This window comes from Eleginops maclovinus, chromosome 6 (genome assembly GCF_036324505.1).
Source record: "Eleginops maclovinus isolate JMC-PN-2008 ecotype Puerto Natales chromosome 6, JC_Emac_rtc_rv5, whole genome shotgun sequence".
In the NCBI taxonomy this organism is placed as follows: Eukaryota; Metazoa; Chordata; class Actinopteri; order Perciformes; family Eleginopidae; genus Eleginops; species Eleginops maclovinus.
In genome coordinates this window covers 3,082,542-3,102,502 of record NC_086354.1, presented here as the reverse complement: position 1 = coordinate 3,102,502, position 19,961 = coordinate 3,082,542, and the positions used below count along the sequence as shown (strand labels likewise).

At 40.5% G+C, this 19,961-nt stretch overlaps 1 protein-coding gene across 1 annotated transcript in view; it reads left to right on the top strand.

Annotated features, from left to right (window-relative positions):
* The window catches only part of LOC134866480 (phospholipid phosphatase-related protein type 4-like), a 40,359-nt gene that overhangs the window by 11,702 nt on the left and 8,696 nt on the right, over window positions 1–19,961 (top strand). The window contains exons 2-8 of the mRNA XM_063886684.1: window positions 3,325–3,510; window positions 5,402–5,531; window positions 8,504–8,699; window positions 11,088–11,145; window positions 11,323–11,496; window positions 18,539–18,674; window positions 19,695–19,920. Coding sequence (XP_063742754.1) covers window positions 3,325–3,510; window positions 5,402–5,531; window positions 8,504–8,699; window positions 11,088–11,145; window positions 11,323–11,496; window positions 18,539–18,674; window positions 19,695–19,920 — 1,106 coding nt within the window. The remainder of the gene's footprint in view (window positions 1–3,324; window positions 3,511–5,401; window positions 5,532–8,503; window positions 8,700–11,087; window positions 11,146–11,322; window positions 11,497–18,538; window positions 18,675–19,694; window positions 19,921–19,961) is intronic.

Genomic DNA, 19,961 nt, shown 5'->3' with positions numbered 1-19,961 from the left:
TATTAAAAGACCAACTTAAAGGAAATGTTACTATTAAAACTGTTAAATAAATAATAAAAGTGAAAACCCTTTAAGACCAATAAAACATATAAAACAATATAAAAGTAAGTCAAACATAAAGACCATTCAAAGGAGGGTGTCGCTAATAAAAAGCTAAGCTAAAATGTTGTGTCTTTAGCTGTCGTTTAAAAATGTCCACTGAGTTGGCCTCTCTGTTATCAGGTCAATATTTGCCAAACACTTTAGTTTCAGACCAAATAATGACTAATATTCCTATCAGCTGTAGTTTGTGTTTAATGCTTTAGCATTAGCAAGCGTTGGCATGCTAACTCACAACACTGCCATGCTGAACATGGATATCAATATGCTGGCTAAACCTCAGGATTTTATCATCATTGAAACGTTTGGCCACTGTTAGCATTTACCACTAATCCAGTTCAGTCAGACAACTCACGTGTTCATTAATATGTTTATTAGAAGAGGTATATAGTTTGAGTTTGGCGTCTAGGCTCGGGCCTCATCACTCCACATATTAACGTAGAACGTTGAGTGATGATTAGATAACTATCCCCCGAGCCTACAGGTGGAAGCTGGGGAGGAAGCTGGGGTGGTGGTTGGGCAGGCGAGCATCGCCAACGTGAACGCAGCAGCAGCAGCAGCAGTGAGGTGAACTCATTAGCAGCGTGGAAACAGCAGTGGCAGCAGCAGCATTAGCGAGGCAGAGGTAGGCAGATCCGACAGTTTAAATAGAGCGCCAGTTTAGGAGACTATGTTTGGTTGGTTGCAAGAGTCACGAGGGGCGTTATGTGCGAATGTATCATTGGTGCTCGAGTTGACTGCCTGAACTAGCTCGCAGGCTTCACCCCATTAATTACCATTAGACTTTTGGCCAATCTGCCTTTTCTAACATTTGGTGTTGTCCTTTAATCAAAAGAAAGTCATTTGTGTATTTCTAGGGATCTTGAGAAACTTCTAGCAACCCTGCTGTGTAATCCTGGTTTGAAGGCGGTGGAAACAGGTCTTTATGTAACTGTTTGAGTGAGAAATGTGTGCGCCTCAGGAGAAAAGGAAGATCATGTAGTTGATCATTTTAACAGCAGGGATGCATTCACGAGGATGCAGCTTCCAACCCACGTTCAGAGAATCTACATCATTATGCAATTTGTATCCTGCCAGTAGAGCAATATAGGGAACATGAAATATGCAGAGTTTCCCACAGGACTCTGACACTATGGTGGGTTTGCCTCGGACCCTCAAGAGGGACAGCTTCATTATGGTTGGAGTCGCTGCTCTGATGTTACTAATGTAAGGTGAGGATTACACATTGGCCCAGCTGCTGACGGTAATCACTTTAAGATTAATGTTATTAAGCTGGTATGTTAATCGGGTGTATTTATACCAGAACCAAATATCTGTAAGTTAAAAATAGAATAGCAATAGTCTTTAATATCTGTATTTGTTTGGGTTTTAGCTGGGGCAGCTGTGTCAAGCCATGGAGCAACACTAGGAATGCTTTTAATGTGAAAGAGCATCACTAGAGATTGGAAGTTACCACCACACTTGATTTAGCTGAACCAAGGCTGCCTCCAAACTTGTCACGGGGGAAGGAAGTCAGGACCCAAATGCAGAAAGAAAGAGGAGGCAGGTATAAAAGCTTATTCAAGAACTTAAAGTCAAAAGTCTGTTAAAGGCGGAACCAATGAAAACTAGAAAAACTAGTAACAAACTGAATAGATTTGTAGGAGGACACAGGAGGGCGAACGAGGGAAATGCAGAATAACACAGACAGGAAACCAGTACTGCGACGGACTGAACCAAAGCTGGGCCTCAGGTTTCAATTGGTTTGACCTTTAGACAGCTTTATTCCTGTAACTATAGTAAAAGTTCAACACCGCTGTGGGTGATTTATTTACACCCTGCCCTGATATCATGAGCAGTTCAGGATGGTGTTGGCTTTGAACCTCAGACATTGATTGTTAACACACAACAGAATATAGGGGAGAGTGGGGTAAGATGAGCCAGTGCAATGTCTTTAGAAGGGCTTCAGCTACAGAACTACAGTGATAGAGAGAGGAGAGAATAACCACTTATATAACGTGAGTAACTATCAATGACTAGTCTATGTATATCAGAAACATTTGTTTTTACTTTAAACTTAAGTCAGTTGATCAATTTATCCCCAGATGGCTCAATTTATCCCTTGACGCGGATCAACAACCGCTTAGCTTAGGCAAGTTAAGCCTCAAGACCACTTTTTTTTTGAGAGGTCATATTTTCATGACCCTTGGTGATAGATAGATTATTTTCATTTGCATTGATAGGAGACATCCTGAAGTAAATGTTGTCATTTGACTTCTACCTAATTTTTCCTTGCCTCAAGGACAACATAAGTACAAATGGCTCATCTTACCCCACTCTCCCCTAATGTACCCCACTTTATATGAGGCTTGGCATGATCTAATATATATACTGTAGCACACAGAAGTGTAGTGAAAAAAAAGATGGATTCAGTGTGTCTACCTTTGTGCATTTGCTGAAAACATAGCAAGTAACTGAAGCAAAGGGATGTCATTCTTCCAGACAGTCACACACTGCAGGCCTTGAAGGCAACATTCACCTCCACCTGTTCCTGCATAGTTCTGTCTGTAGTTCTTTGTGTATAGTAACCATAACCAGGGTCAGCTGAGGTCCATATTCTGCTTTCATTAAAGAAATCTGGCATCCTCTAGTTCAGCCTTTAATAGAATTACATGAGTGTGTTTGCGATGGTAACCTGTCTTTGTAATAGGTAAATCTATGTTTTTAGATAACATTAAAAAAACAAAACGTTTTTGTATAAAAGCAGGTTGAAATTTTTTGTAGCAAGGAATTGTGTTTTACTATGGCTGCAGAAAGGTATTGTATCGATTTTTAAGTACTTTTTGCTTTTTATTACCTACAAGCATTTTGAATAGATTCATTGTCCTCTCATAGCCGATAGAAAGAAGGAGGCAGTGCTGATACATCTCCGTCTCCGTCTTCAGCTTGTTATTGACTGGGATTTGAGGAGCCTTCAGAATGACTCATCTTTAGATAAAGCAGTATTGCTCGCCCTGTTTAGGATAATGATTGACAGGAAATGCTTCAGAATAGATGTGTACAATGTGACTGCACCCTTGAATCTGCGTCTTTTGTTCATTTTCTGTTTCCCTTGGTCCTCAAGCTTCTGTTTTCATCCACTCTGCTCATTAAATCTCCCTCACATTGACAACATTACGTCATTGTCCTACGATGTCTCTTGATGAAAATGAAGACCTTTGGAACTTTTTTGTTTCTTTACTGCAGCTCCCCATCCTGGCCTCTTCTGTTGTCAGTCTCTACTTCCTGGAACTGACGGATATTTTCCAGCCGGTGCATTCTGGGTACAGCTGTAATGACCGCAGTCTGTCTCTGCCCTACATCCTGCCCAGACAGGAAGTCTGCACGCTGCCTTTGCTCTTCAGCTTGGCCTTCGCCGGTCCCACCGCAACTGTGAGTAACTTCATAGTAACATCTGTGATTATAGTGTGTGGGGGGGCACTGGTGTCCACGGGCAGGTTGTTATTAAAAGCTGGTATAGTATACCTCCTATTATTGATTAAATACTCATGTACATATTTCATAGAAGAAGTGGTCTCCTACATGTTGGAATGTTCCCATGTCTGTCCCACACTGAGAGAGTACAAGTGACAACAATAAGCTGTTCTAAACACTAATACCTAATGGAAATACAAAAACATTTGAACCATGTTGACTAAAATTCATTTAAACTAACTATCATTGTTGAGTGTAATTGCCTACCGAGCTCTCAGTAATGACTTCCAATCTGTTCTCAATTAACTTTAGCACCAGAAAAACTCAACTGTGAAATACATGTAGAAGCTTCTCCTCTCCACTGAAGAGAACTAAAGCATCAACAGATGAAACATGTTATGTTCGGAGTGAGATTTAAAGTTCCCCTATTAATACTCTTTTTCAACAATATATTCCAGGTCTCAGATATATACAGAACTTGTCTCTGATTGGCTGAAACAGCAAACAGATCATTGCAGCATCCCATAAACCCCTCTGTTTCAGCCCTGTTCCAAAAGTGCTGATTCTGTGTGTGTAGCTTTAAATGCTAATGAGCTGCTGCTGGCCACGCCCCTCTGAGAGATGATTGGGTTAAAGAAACACAATTGTGCTCTAGGAGGAGATCCAGGTGAAAAGGTGGGCGGGGGTTACCTTGGTTGGTTATTGGCTAATGGTCGCACAACCCAAAAGTACATTGTGACATCACAAAGTTTCCTACATCTGATCAGCTGATTTTCAGACAGGTTTTATAGAGATGGATCAGGATAAAAAGAGAGGGAGTCTTTGTTCCTGAAACTTTCTGAATGTATAAACACAGAGGGGACACGTATTTATGTATAAAGACATGAAAAAGGGGATTTTACATAATAGGTGACCTTTAAGGATCGCAACCTCCTCCCATTATTAATGCTTAGAAGAAAAACAGAACATTTACGTCAGGTTTAACCTTTCAGAGTATTATATGAATTTCAAAGTGTCCTTTGGTAAGAAAGAAAAAAATAAATGAGCCTCCAAATAAAACATATTATTATTATTATTATTATTATTTATGTTTTCCACTGCAGGATATTTGAATGGAACTCTTTTAGTGATCTTGATGTGTCTTTTCCTGTTCTGTGGTTTAATTGTGACTGGCTGGACAATTAGTGCCATTTACTGTCCTCTAATTATATCCATTTGCCAACTATGATATAAACTATAATGCACATAACAGCAATCTTTGGAACCACATGTTGATTCATATTTTCTTCTGCTAGTATAGGAAGTTGGGTTAAAATTTAGATGGACACCTGCTGTGGTTTTCTGAGATTTGTATTCCACATAAAGCAGAGTAACATCTAAATGCACTTTTTATACCAGATAGACACATGGTTTACCTTCATTTCTTGTGGTTAACTTCATTTTGCTGTAGCTTTCCACAATGAAGATTAAATTATATAATGCGTTTTTGGCCTTTGAAGCAGGACGTAGGCTGCAGATGATCTTGTCATCTTCCTTGTGTTTGATTGACATCTCTTCCTTTTTCGCACATCAAAACACAAATGTTCCACACACTGTCATATCCAGTTATGAGTCGTGACAGTGAGATATCAGGAACAATAAATGATGCACTAATACTTGTTGGATCTGCCGGCTCAGTAAGACGAGAGTATGTGTTGATCTGCCCTTCCAAAATCCTTTCTGTGTGTGTGTGTGTGTGTGTGTGTGTGTGTGTGTGTGTGTGTGTGTGTGTGTGTGTGTGTGTGTGTGTGTGTGTGTGTGTGTGTGTGTGTGTGTGTGTGTGTGTGTGTGTGTGTGTGCGTGCGTGCAGATCCTGATCGGAGAGGCCATTCTGTACTGCTATCTATCCCGGAGGTCAACAGCCACTCAGACGGAGGCAAACATCAACGCTGCAGGCTGTAATTTCAACTCCTACATCCGCAGGGCTGTACGCTTCATAGGTGGGAGGACACATGCATCTTAAACACACAGCTGGTTGAATGCATGTTTTCTAACTGAGCCACAGAAACACAAATAACACTTTATAGGCACAAATGTTCAGAATTAGAGTAAAGTATCAAATTATAAAAGTAATGTAACTTGATTACTTTCCGTTACTTTTGGGGTACATATCAAATGCAATGCAAAAGAATTCAACAGTAAAGAAATGTCAATAAGAGCTTTTAGTTAATTATGTGATAGAACAGAACAATGTGCAGGGTTGGGAAAGTTACTAACAAAAAAGATGTAATCTGATACAATTACTAGTTACCTGTTAAAAAAAGTAATCATTCATTTTATCTGTATACCACTCTATTAAAGTAATGTATCCTGATTACGTTCAAAAGCTTTTGGATTACCTCAATATCAGATATGCAAATAAAAGCCGTAGAAAATGAATATCAATAAGATGGTTTTACTAAATTGTATTGTGATAACCGAAAAGAAGAAACCAAGATATCCTGTTTTAAAACTATGACCTCTTCTCAGTGTTTTTTAAAATATGTTGCATTTATGAGTTAAAGATACAATTGTGTTTTATTACATGGGTTAATAATATCAACTGTATTTTTAAACAAATAAGGTGTTACTCCCCAAGCCTGACAATGTGTCCTTAGAAAAGTGGAAACCAAGATATGTAGGATCATAAAGGATTTACTTTATAGGGAAACCTGCCTTTCATGAAGTATATTCAGTCAGCAGCCTTTACACCAACACTGAAACACAGACCACATACTACAGTTTAAAAAGCAGGAATACAATCTGAGCTGACAGAGAATGCTCTGCTTTAGTTGAACACACACAGTTAAGCTCACACACACTATTTTATGAACATATAGGTTCACCTGCTGAATTAAAAACAGAACAAATGAACCAAAGAAAGTGGAACCATGAAGCAGATTCAGGCAGTAGGCGTATAGATTCACTCTGAAAGTATTAGCCTACAGAACAGAACAGCTGACAGAGGAGAGAGAACATCTGAACAAACACTCTATGCTGTTTTTAGTTTTAGTAACATTGTAATACTGCTGGTAATCCCCAATTTTAGAAATGTAAACCTAATCAGATTACACATTTTTTAAAGTAACTCTAAGGGAATACATTCACTTGTTTCTATCCTGATTACGATATCCATGTATATGTTACTCCACATAGCAAAAGTATTTTAACATTTCAAACTAGAACAAGGTTATTTTATACAGGTTATTATAAATAAAAATGTATTGAAAAATACTGAATGAAAATCAGACATTGCTTTTGAATTGTGGTTCAACAGAATCATTTAAAAAACAAAATAATGAAACTGGCCTGGACTAAAATGATTGTACCCTTAAGATAATATTTGGTGCACAACCTTTTGAGGCAATCACTGCAATCAAGCGACTTTGTAACTCTCAAAGAGACTTCTGCACCTGTCGACAGGGATTTTGGCCCACTCCTCGTTAACAAACTGCTCCAGCTGTCTCAGGTTTGAAGGGTTCCTTCTCCAGACTGCATGTTTCAGCTCCTTCCACAGATGTTCAATAGGGTTTAGATCAGGGCTCATAGAAGGCCACTTCAGAATAGTGCAACGTTTTGTTCTGAGCCATTCTTGGGTGTTTTTAGGTGTGTGTTTTGGGTCATTATGCTGTTGAAGGACCCATGAACTGCGACTCAGACCATGCTTTCTGACACTGGCAGCACATTTCGCTCCAGAATGCCTTGATGGTCTTGAGATTTCATGATACCCTGCACAGATTCAACACACCCTGTGCCAGATGCAGCAAAGCAGCCCCAGAACATAACGAGCCTCCTCCATGTTTCACAGCAGGTATAGTGTTCTTTTCTTTGTATGCTTCATTTTGCATCTGTAAACATAGAGCTGGGTGGCTTGCCAAAAAGTTCCAGTTTTGTCTCTTCTGTCCAAAGGACATTCTCCCAGAAGCTTTGTGGCTTGTCAACAAGCATTGTGGCAAATTCCAGTCCTGCTTTTTTATGATTTGCTTTCAACTGTGGTGTCCTCCTCGGTCGTCTTCCTTTAAGTCCACTTTGGCTCAAACAGCGGCGGATGGTGCGATCTGACACTGACGTACCTTGACCTTGGAGTTCATCTCTGATCTCTTTGGAAGTTGTTCAGGGTTCTTTGGTTACCATTCGTATTATCAGTCTGTTCAATTTTCCTCTACAGTCCCATGGACCTTAAACTTCTGAATAAAATGTGAAACTGTAGTCACAGGAGCATCAAGCTGCTTGGAAATGGTCTTACAGCCTTTACCTTTAACATGCTTGTCTATAATTTTCTTTCTAATATCCTGAGAAAACTCTCTCCTTAGCTTTCTGTGCTCCATGTTCAGTGTGGTACACACCATGATACTAAACAGCACAGTGACTACTGTTCACCCTTTAAATAGGCAGACTGATTGATTACAAGTCTGAAAACACCTGTGATGCTAATTACAGGACACACCTTAATAATTTGACCAGTGGCGGTTCTATATGGAATTACAACCCGGGCGAGATCCCCGCCGAGCGCCCCCACACAGTGATATGATAGATAGAAAACCGTTTTTTTTTTTTTTTTAAGTGCTCGCTCGTGCCCCCACCAAATGCCGCCCCTGGGGGCTGCCCGCTTCACCCATGCCCAAAACCGCTACTGAATTTGACCCTGTGGTCAAATTGTTTTCAGTCTTTCTAGGGGTACCATCATTTTTGTCCAGGACAGTTTCATTATTTTGTTTTTTAAAATGATTCTGTTGAACCACAATTCAAAAGCAATGTCTGATTTTCATTCTTTATTTTTCAATACATTTTTATTTATTGTTACTTTTGTCAGTTTCAAGTTATTTCAGTGACCATTGTGGGTTTTTCTTTCTTTAACGGAAGGGTACCAACAATTTCGTCCACGTCTGTATATATTGTAATAATGCAGTGTGAATTGTGTTGCTTCCCACAGGTGTCCATATCTTTGGCCTGTGTGTGACAGCACTGATAACGGACATCCTCCAGCTGTCCACGGGACAACACACCCCCTACTGGCTGGATGTTTGTAAGCCCAACCTGACCCACATTAACATGTCTACCTGTGATGAGGCTTTCATTCTGGAGGACATCTGCTCTGGACAAGACCCCGGACTCATCAACGCTGGGAGGTAAGGCTCAGTGTTTCTGTGGGAGAGTGAGGGAACTAGAGAGGGTCAGAGGACGTGTCGGGGTTGGTTTGTATTCAAGTATCGAATGGTAGAAAAAAAAGCTATACTATACATCATCACTGCCTCTGATGGATGTTTTACCATGATGCGATTATAAGCAGTGGTTTAGGAACGCTAAACCCAGAAATTAGGTGGAAGTTTAGCACTTCCAGTCCCCTCGTGTTGAAGTCAGTTTTTGTGAAGGAGATATTTGGTTAGATATCCTGAAATAGAGACTGTGATTAAAACAAGCTCACGAGATTTTCCCTTTTTTTTCCTATGACATAACAAGTGGCTAAAGGAGACATTATTAGCATTAGCAGCTATTACGTTTATGGATAATAAAAGTGTTAATATGAGGGGATAATCCTGCTGAACCAAACGTGTTACTATCATACTGTAAACATGTGTTGGCAAAATTACAAATCATCCCGGCAATCATTAGCCGCCTTTAGCTTAGCACTGGGGATGTGAGGTTCAACTGATTGTATGGTAGCCTACAATTTGCTATTTCATTCTGGTAATTTGAGCCTAAACTATTATAAATAATGTTGTTAATAAGAGTTTATCCTGCTGACATAACATAAATGTTTTTTACCAAAGATTTAATTTTCTGCCATTTTCAGAAATCAAATGAGGGAGGCTTTGCGATGCTTTCTTCTAGGTTAGTTTAAAAAAGATACGACATCACTGCTCCGCTCTATAAGGGTCAAGGCCGATTTATGGTTCAATGGCGACGTAACGCAGCGACCACGCAGACGTGTGGACGCAGCCGTGTGGACGCAGCCGTGTGGACGCAGCCGTGAACATTTATAGTTCTGCGTCGGGTTTACGTGACGCAATGCAATTCATCGCCACAATGGTAGGGGGCGCAATGTTGTTTGTAAAGACTGACCAAGATTCTTTTGACGTCTATCGTCGTCGCATTTTAAAAATGGCGGTCTTTGTGGATTGTAGGAATTGAAAACCGGGGAAAAGCGAAATGACGTTTGTCGTTTTAGCGGACCAATCACAGCCCTTACGGCTGCGTCGCCTCGACGCAAGGTTACAGTTTTTGTGAGGTGCACGCAACAAAGCAAGGAGGGCCCGCAACGGGTCCGTAAGGTACCTTGCGTTGGGTCAACGTTGAACCATAAATAAGCCTTAAGGTACCTTGCGTTGCGTCGACGTTGAACCATATATCAGTCTTTCGGATTACGTTAAGGACATGTGTCATAGCTCACAATTAGGAACTCCTCCAGAAGATGAGCAGCAATTACTAACGTAAGGTCCTATTCTCTCACAAGTTAGCAGTAGTCCGCCAGATTCATGTCACTGAGAGCTGTAGCTAATAAGCCTGGTAGTGGATGATCATTAAGGATCCAATTAGCTCATTAACACCACTGGAGATGATGGTGTGCACAGCTTTATTGCCCTGTTGCAGTAGAGTGCTGAATTATAGATGCCACTGTAGTTGGGCTGAGTTGATTTGACCCATGACTGCCTGTCTTTAAGCACCCCTGGGCAAGAGATTGTGTATCCATGCAAAGAATGTGCATGCTAACGTTAACCGCTATATCTGGCTACAGATATGCACAGGGCTTTGCATTCATAGTTAAACCATTATTTGAAGCAGTTCCACAATGCTAACATGCTAATCATTCACAGTCTCTCAAGTGTTTTTTGGGACACTGTGCTAAAGGGATGATGCTTCCGACTAAAGCCTGCTTTATTCTCACTGAACTGTGAATGCCACTTCAACTGTGGAGACAAGGAAGTCACATTAACATTAATGTAGAGTTTGATGCCAATATAAGTGAAATTCCATGATTCTTAATACCAACTAACACCACACTGAAAACAGCACAATACATCCCATATACTTTAACATTTTAACACTTATTTTTGCAAAGGGTTTTGTTCAAAAGTTAAGCACTGCATTGTCATTCTACAAGAGTGCATTTGAACACTTCATGCTAATGTTTTTTTATTCCCAAGACTCATTTGTACCAAGCAAAAGATGGTTATTGAAATGAGCTGCAGTATCAGCATGACCTTTATAACTTTAGTTTATTACCAGGATAAACTTTTGTTCTATCTTGGCTAAACACACATACATCAGATTTGTTTCCCTCCTTGTACCTTTCAGATACTGCATCTATTAACCACCACCTGCTTGGGCACACACACACACACACACACACACACACACACACACACACACACACACACACACACACACACACACACACACACACACACACACACACACACACACTTTCGAAAGTCACCTCCATGTTGCTGATGAATATTCATATGGACCTTAGCTGTCTGAATATGATAATAATGTGTTTTTTAATTTTTTTAAAGGAAGTCATTCCCCTCCCAGCATGCAACTCTGGCTGCCTTCGCTGCTGTCTACATCTCGGTAAGTGCTTATTCAACACTCTTAAGATCTGGCCACAGAAGATGCAGAGAGGTCTTTTACCATTAGTTAGAAATCAAAATAAATGTCATTTTATCAGCGTTCTCAGTAGACTCTGACAGGTGTGGGAGTATATGTATCAGCATCAACAGATGGTGACTGGCTCGCTGTGTGTTTCAGATGTACTTCAACGCGGTGTTGACGGACTCGGCCAAGCTGCTGAAGCCTCTGCTCGTCTTCTCCTTCATCATGCTGGCCATCTTGGCGGGCCTCACCAGGATCATCCAGTTCAGGAACCATCCTGTGGACGTCTACTGCGGCTGGTTACTGGGAGCGGCCATCGCCGTTTATCTGGTAACACGGTCACAAGATCTTTCATACATGTTGTTTTTTTGTGTAGCTTAAATAGCAGAACATTTACTGTAGTCACTCTTACAGACACACACTTCCACTGAGTTGAGATTGCCATCAAGGCAGAAGCATCACATAACTTATTAACGTCATGAAGAGCCATTGTGCTCTTGACTAAATATTAGCCGTGTCGTAGTGAGGACACAGCGGGATGTTGCACTTTAAATGAACATCGCTAATTAAATATGAGGGTTGAGACAGCTTCCATAGCAACGTAACTTTTGCCTTTTCCAATATTAATTAACATTTTCGTTGATTGCTCCTTTCTGGTGGCTGTTGCTCAGAATGTAGACACTCTCGCTGGACTACTTTCCCTTTCTGTTCATTTAATATTCATGAGAAACACGCCAGGTGAGAAGATTGGTAAACAGTGATGGGGTCATTACACAACAAAACACATTACTTTAAAAAAAAAAAGGGTAAATATTACTTTACTTCTTTACACTCTACATAATTTAACTTGTTACATTACTCTTTACATTACTTTTGCGTTACCCAGCAACAGCCTGTAGCCCAAACTTAAAACTTAGGCAACATTTTCTCTACTATAAAGGAAACTACACGCCTGTCCATCTCTGCTTTAGTTACCGGTGAAAATGATAGTTTTTGCTGCTTGTTTGGAGTCTGAACACACTCAAAAACAGCATCACTCTGGGTTCGGGGGTCTTTAGCTACTAGCTTGGTGTTAGCATGTTGCCTTTGCAGGTGCTTGGAGAGGTTTGATGTTGTGTTTGCAGCAGTGGATAGCTTCTGGCCTGGACATAGTTTGCACATTGCCGTCACTCTACTGTCCTTATTTCTGACAAAATCAAAATAACAGGCATACTTCCACCCCTCGAAAGTTATAGCTTTTGATTTCTCAGCCATGTCTCTGCACTGCAGCACAACCCCTGCGACAGTCGCATGTGGACAAAGTACGCAAATATGAAGCTGCTGAAACGACGGCGGAAATCCCTCTAGTCAGTCAGAAGGAGAATCTAGTCATTTTTTTCGTGCAATGCTAGTTACTGTAGTGTGATTACTGAATTTAGAACAGTAACGTGACACTGGTGGTAAATATGTGAATACAATCAAAGTGGACATATCCTGCTCATTCTCAGGTTGATGGTAATATTTAGTGTCTCTACTGGGACATGTCTCCATGCTTTAATGTTCAAAAAGCTCTTTATGTTTCTCATACTGCTGCAGCACCTCTTTTCACCCTCTGTCTGAAACCAGAGCCCAGTCTGCTCTGATTGGTCGACAGCTTAAAGATGTCCCGCCTCTTAGCCTATCACGGACAATCTGTTGGAGGGCTAGCCACTACAAGCACGAGTGTAAAGGGGGAAAACCATAATAGGGCTGCTTTAAAGTAATACTTGAGCCTGGCTGTTAGTTAACATGTGTTGCTGGATCACAGTAGATGCTGATGTTGAGATGGTTATTTCCTTGCTTTGTTCAGAGGTTTGTGCTGATACAGACACCGGGTCACAGCCTGACAGTATTTGGCCAGGCCGACCAGTTTTTCTGCAGAAACGATGATCCAAAGAACAACGCATGGCACTAATGTGCTTAGGCTACATGTGTGAATTTGACCAGATTTGTTTTTAATATGAGACTGATCGGCTGAGGGTTGTGTCAGTACATGTGCTTTAGTCATCAATAGCCCAATTAAACAACAAATGACACATTTTCCTCAAGGGGTTTTCAGACTGTGCAGCATACGCATCCTCAGCTGAAATACGCCCAATACTAAACCAGCTGAATAAAAATGAATGCTGTATTATTTCTGTGTGTCCGTACAACTCTGCTGAAAGTAGACGTGGATGTTCAACTCAAACCAGTGGATGTTGGCTCAGAATATCTGATACCTCCCACACACTATCACCCTACAGATCACACACACTCAGATACATGTCCAGTACACACACACACACACACACACACACACACACACACACACACACACACACACACACACACACACACAGCCCTGTTGAGCTGCCCACATCTTTGTTGTTTTGCCTTCTCCTGCTCTGCTGTGGAATATTGTCTCAGCTGATTCAGAATCAATAACTTAAATTAAAGCATTTTACCAGTGGTCTTTCATACTACATTTGGATTTATTTATGTACCGTGTTGGTACCACTTTACAATAAGGGGTTTCCGAATAATTTGTAATTCCTTTATTAATTAGGTTGTGAACACTTTATAAATCATTAATAAGCTTTTATTAGACGAGAGATAAACAGGGCAACTGTGACCGGTTGCTTCCTAAATGGTGAGCCCACATTTATCTGTACTGTTAAGCCTTATATTGGCTACTTACTTTGATGCCAAGAAACATCAAGATGGATGGGGGGAGAATCAACTCAGTGAGCAACAGATACAGGATGCTGGCTGATGAAGAAGACGAAGAAAGCTAGGTAGCCAATATAAGGCTTAGTCATCTTGCCAAATAGTGAGCCTGTGTTGATGTATGAAAACTATGTTAGAACTGGTTTATAAATGTTTGTTAATGATTAATAAAGTGTTTACAGCTTAATTAATAACCTTAGTATAAACCCTTCATGAATCCTTTATAAGCGTAGTCTTATTCTAAAGTGGTACCATTATGTTTTTATTGAACAATGACTTTGCATAAAATAAATTAATCTCAAAAAGAGAAGAAAATATATGCCAGATTTTAGCTTATAGCAATCACTGTCTGCAGTCCTTTGACACATACACTCACAATGATACAACAGATGAAAGTACAGATCTTTAAAATACAAACACAAACATATTTATCATTACAACTTCAATTCATTTCAACTAAAAAACTCAAATGATGGTCCTATCAATGTTGGTAAGACTGGTTGCTCAATATAAATTGTTTTTCACCTTGGGGAAAACAGTGAAAGCCTGTGCATGTTTTGAGCTCAGCTGGAACAAATTACAATGCTTTGATAGCCGTAAATGAAAAACCTGATTATGCAAAGGTAGTGCGCCTCAGTATAATGCATATTGACCTGGGAAAATGATCTGTGTGATTATCCTCAGGGGTAAGATGATGATAATTCTGCAGACAACATTGTGCTGCACAGGGCTATTTTAGGGTTCTTTGTTTGACATGGTATCATCTATCATCAGAGTCCAGCTGAGAAGAAAAGAAGATAAATGGATGCTGAATGCCTGCTTCAGCTTGAAGCCCTTGTGGTGATACATACCATTTTAATAGGAGCAATACCCACGGACTCTATTTTTCAATCTTCTTCACAGACCCTAGCAGCTGTTGTCTTGATGTGTGTGCTTTTGTAAAAACTTTGAATTGCTCTTCATTGAGCTGATGCTTTTATAAGCGCAATAAACCATAAAGATACAAACACAGAACAGCAAGAATCCATTAGCTTCAACAAGCCAAACCTTAAGCAGTACCAACCAAAACAAGAAGCTTTTTTTCTGGCCGTGGTGCAGTGGAAACAGGTGGGTGTTCAGTCTGCATTGATCATGTGTTGACTTTCTGCTGGTATCAATTTAGGAGAGAGTTCATTTTTTGTTTAAATATCATCTATTGACACATCTGCCCCATGATATAAATGTTAATAGTCTTTGGCGATTAGACCTCCATCCTGATATCACATATCTTAACCCATAAGAACCCAGGGCGACTATAGGACATTTACATGTCCCGGAAAGTTCCGTACACATCTTTACCCTTGCACATCATGGTTGTTCATGGGCCAGGTCATGTGATTTTGTGTTGCCATGACAACAAGTGCCAGGCTAACACATGTGGCTGAACTAGCTCATTTTCAAAAGCTTGTTTTTTGTGGCTAAAGGTAAGATTCAAGCCATTTAAGAATGATAATGCTTACATAACAAGTCCTTTATTACATTTAATCTGTTGTGAAAACATTTGTTGATCAATTTGATAGGAAACAACTAAGATAAAAACTGCAGAGACATTATTGTCACATCGGGACTTTAGCCTTAAAATGTGTCAGAAAATCTGATCTGACATCTATGACACAATAAGAAATATGATTATTATCTGTACAGTTAATCTAACTAATTCAAATATATTAAGTTAATATACTCTATATTGTTAAATTCAAAGATTTTTAGAGAGGAGCAGTGATGACATATCTTTTTTTAAGCTAACCCAGAAGATAGCATCGGCAAGCTAGCCCTCAACAAAAATTCAAAGATTAAAACAAATGAAAGGAAAAGCATCATCTTAATTTTATTAAATTATAAAAACAATATATGAAGAATAACTTTACCATTAATGCCCAATGGTACATATACAGTGCCTTGCAAAAGTACTCACCCCATTTGGCGTTTTATCTATTTTGTTACATTTCAACCTGTAATTTAAATGTTTTTCAATCTGAATTGTATGTGATGGATCTGCACAAAATAGTGTAAGTTGATGAAGAGAAATGAGAAAAATATATTAAAAAATAATTTTTAGAATAATTTTTTTAATAAAAAACTGAACATTGGGATGTGCATATGTATTCACCCCCTTTGCTATGAACCCCCTAAAAAGTTCTGGTGCAACCAATTACCTTCAGAAGCCACATAATTAGTGAAATGAAGTCTACCTGTGTGCAATCTAAGTGTCACATGATCTTTCAGTACAAACACACCTTAGGCTGCAACACCACTACGCAAGAGGCATCACACCATGAAGACCAAGGAGCTCTCCAAACAAGTCAGGGACAAAGTTATTGAGGAATTCAAGTCAGGGTTGGGTTTAAAAAAAATATCCACATCTTTGATGATCCCCCAGAGAACCATCAAATCCATAATCTTCAACTGGAAAGAACATGGGACCACAAAAAACCTGCCAAGACAGGGCGGCCCACCAAAACTCACAGACTGGGCAACGAGGGCATTAATCAGAGAGGCAACAGAGAGACCAAAGGTAACGCTGAAGGAGCTGCAGAGTTCCACAGCAGAGACTGGAGTGTCTGTGCATAGGACCACAATAAGCCGTACACTCCATAGAGCTCTTTATGGAAGAGTGGTCAGAAAACCATTACTTAATGTTAAAAATAAGAAGGCACATTTGGAGTTTGCCAAAAGGCATGTGGCCGACTCCCTAAATGTATGGGGGAAGGTGCTCTGGTCAGATGAGACTAAAATTGAACTCTTCGGCCACCAAGGGAAATGTTATGTCTGGCAGAAACCCAACACATCCCATCACCCCAAGAACCCCATCCACAGTGAAACATGGTGGTGGCAGCATCATGCTGTGGGGATATTTTTCAGCAGCAGGGACTGGGAAACTGGTTTGAGTCGAGGGAAAGATGGATGGTGCTCAATACAGGGATATTCTAGAGCAAAACCTGTTTCAGTCTGCCTGTGATTTGAGACTGGGACGGAGGTTCACCTTCCAGCAGGACAATGACCCGAAGCATACTGCTAAAGCAACACTCGAATGGTTTAACCGGAAGAATTTAAGTGTGTTAGAATGGCCTAGTCAAAGCCATCCAACATCAACGAGCCGGAGAAGTTTTGCCTTGAGGAATGTGTAAAAATCCCAGTGGCAAGATGTGGCAAGCTCATAGAGACTTATCATAAGTGACTTGCAGTTGTAATTGCTGCAAACTCTACAAAGCACTGACATTAGGGAGGTGAATAGTTACGCACGCTGAAGTTTTCTGTTATTTTGTCATTTTTGTTGTTTGCTTTGCTTCACAATAATAAAAAAAAACATCTTCAAAGTTGAAGGCATGTTCTGTACATGAAATGATGCAAACCCTCAAGCAATCCATTTTACTTCCAGGTTGTGAGGCAACAAAACATGAAAAATGTCGAGGGGGGCGAATACTTTTGCAAGCCACTGTATGTAACTTTTCAGAGATCTGACGCTAGGGGGGAAACAATGTCAGAAATGTGTTCTAAGTCTATTTAGTCTTTTCTATGTTTCTCTTAATTTTCCTTTAAGTAGAAATGGGCCCGGTTTCTTATGGGTTTAGGGGGAAATGCAGCCGGGAGTATCCCGGGGTCTAGACACTGGTGGTGATGATGAAGATCTGGATTTGATGAGGAGGTGGGATGAGGAGGAGGTGTGATGAGGTCTTTGATTAGCTCTCCTGGCACTGGACCAACAAGTCACATGATGACTGGAGGTGGATGGATGGGGGGGGGGGGGGGGGGGCGGGACGCAGCATGAACATCTGAAATCACAGCTGACTGCAGGAGAGAAGAGAACAATTTTAAAGTTTGACTGCAGCACGATGCTTGGCTGCTGGAGATTGTGATGAAATGTGATTGTTTAAAAGAGAACTCCCATGAGCTGGTTAATGCAGCTGTGGAGTGACTGAAGGTCAGAATCAGAAATACTTTATTCCTCCCAAACTGGGATGAATACATTTGTTTAGATATAATTTTCAAGTCAATAGTATTTTTTGTTTATCAATTTGATACTGCTTTGAAATAAATCAAAAAAAATAAAATGGTATGGCCCTGGTGATGATAGGGACATGTAGAAAAAAGAGCTGTTAATGGGACTGGGGGGGCCTTTATCATGGGATATCACCACACTTTTTCCAGTGTCTGGAGCCATATGTCACACGTGATTCATTTTAAAGACCGGGTACCGAGACATAAGTTCTCATTCCAACAGTGTTGATGCTGTGTTCCGGTTTTATTCTCGAGTCAGGTGATGGGGTCCTCTGCAGCTCCCTTTCTCCAAGTCTCACCATATCACTACAACTGCAATGCCATCGTTTATCAAAACCAATTTGAGTTGATAAGTTGATGATCTCTGCCAACACAATCTGCGTATCCCGGACATACATCTCATCACTGAAGATAAAAAAAATACTCAATAAATCAGAAACAGTCATTTGTTGTGCTAAAGTCGGTTATGCATTCTCCTTTGTGTGTGTGTGTGTGTGTGTGTGTGTGTGTGTGTGTGTGTGTGTGTGTGTGTGTGTGTGTGTGTGTGTGTGTGTGTGTGTGTGTGTGTGTGTGTGTGTGTGTGTGTGTGTGTGTGTGTACTTGTATGCAGGGTTTGTATGCAGTGGGGAATTTCCAGCCGAGCGAGGATCGGTCCAGAAGTCGAGCACCGACCCCGACCCTGAGAGAGCCCCCCCTCTCCTCCTTACCAAATATCAGCCAATCAGCACTTAGCAACAGCCACCAAGGTAACACCCTGCCTGATAGTTGTCTCAAGTTTAAGTAAAATACAAAATATGCTCTTGATAATTATAATAATTTAAAGGTTTCACTAACAGTAGGCAGTGCAGAGAGAAGAAGAAGCCCACGAGAGGAAGAAGGCCAAGTAGGAAAACCTGATGACCTGGAGAGTAGCCCAGATCTGTTCTGAGGAAGTGGAAAATAGGGCAAAGGTCTCAGTCTCCTAGGACAGACGAGTTGTAAAAACAACTTTTACTTCTTAGATTTTTACACAAATACCTTTACTTTCTACTTCTTACATTTCCAAAACAGGCTCGGTACTTCAGTTTGAATCTGCCTTTTGTGGCATGATCATTATTATTTAGAGATTGTGTGCCTATTGATTTGAACACAAACAGAAATTGTACAGAACTCAGTGAAAATACAGAGAGCAGCAGAGATATTAATACCCCTCACCCTTGGCCATACATGAGGGAGATGTTTGCTATTATCGCCACACAAAACCATTCATGGAGAACCCAGGAACGTTTGGCTTTTGTCCCTGTCCCCACGCTGGTTTTCTGTGCTTGTTTTGTAAATGGTGGTTGTTCGAAGATCTTTGATGTTCCATTAAGATAAAGTGAGGTCCAAGAAATACTTTTTTACTTTTACTTGAGTAAAGAAGTTTAGTAAGTATTTCTACTTTTACCAGAGTATTTTAAAACATGAATTTCTGTACTTTTACTTGAGTAAAGGATGTGTGTACTTTTGCCATCTCTGTGTAAAACATATATAAAATAGCACTAATAGATAGATAAAAAACACAGGGGCGAAGCTAGTCTGTCTTATAATACCAGATATACGTTGTCAAGATATCGTTGTCATAAAACACTGGAAACATAAAAAATGTTGGGGTCTGGAAGGGCTTCTGCTATGTTCACACAGGACCTTCATTTAAAAACCTTTTTAATGATCTTCCAATGAGAACACTCATTTCAAATAATCCCTTTGACATTGGGAGTGTGAATCTCCTTGTTATTCACTTGCAGGTCACCACACCCTGGCTCCCAGCCTACCAGAGCCCATCATCACGAGGACCTCCTCCCACACTTTGTCCCTCAACCAACCAGAGCACATCCTGACTCGGAGCGCCTCCTACCGAGAGCCGTCTATGAACATGAAGAGAGCCAGCGCTGAGGTGGAGGTGATAACCCCGTCCAGTCCTATGGGCCACACCGACAACATGATGACCTTCAGCAGCAGCACACTGCCAAGGTCAGAAACATACATCCTGTTTAACTGCCACATACTTATCC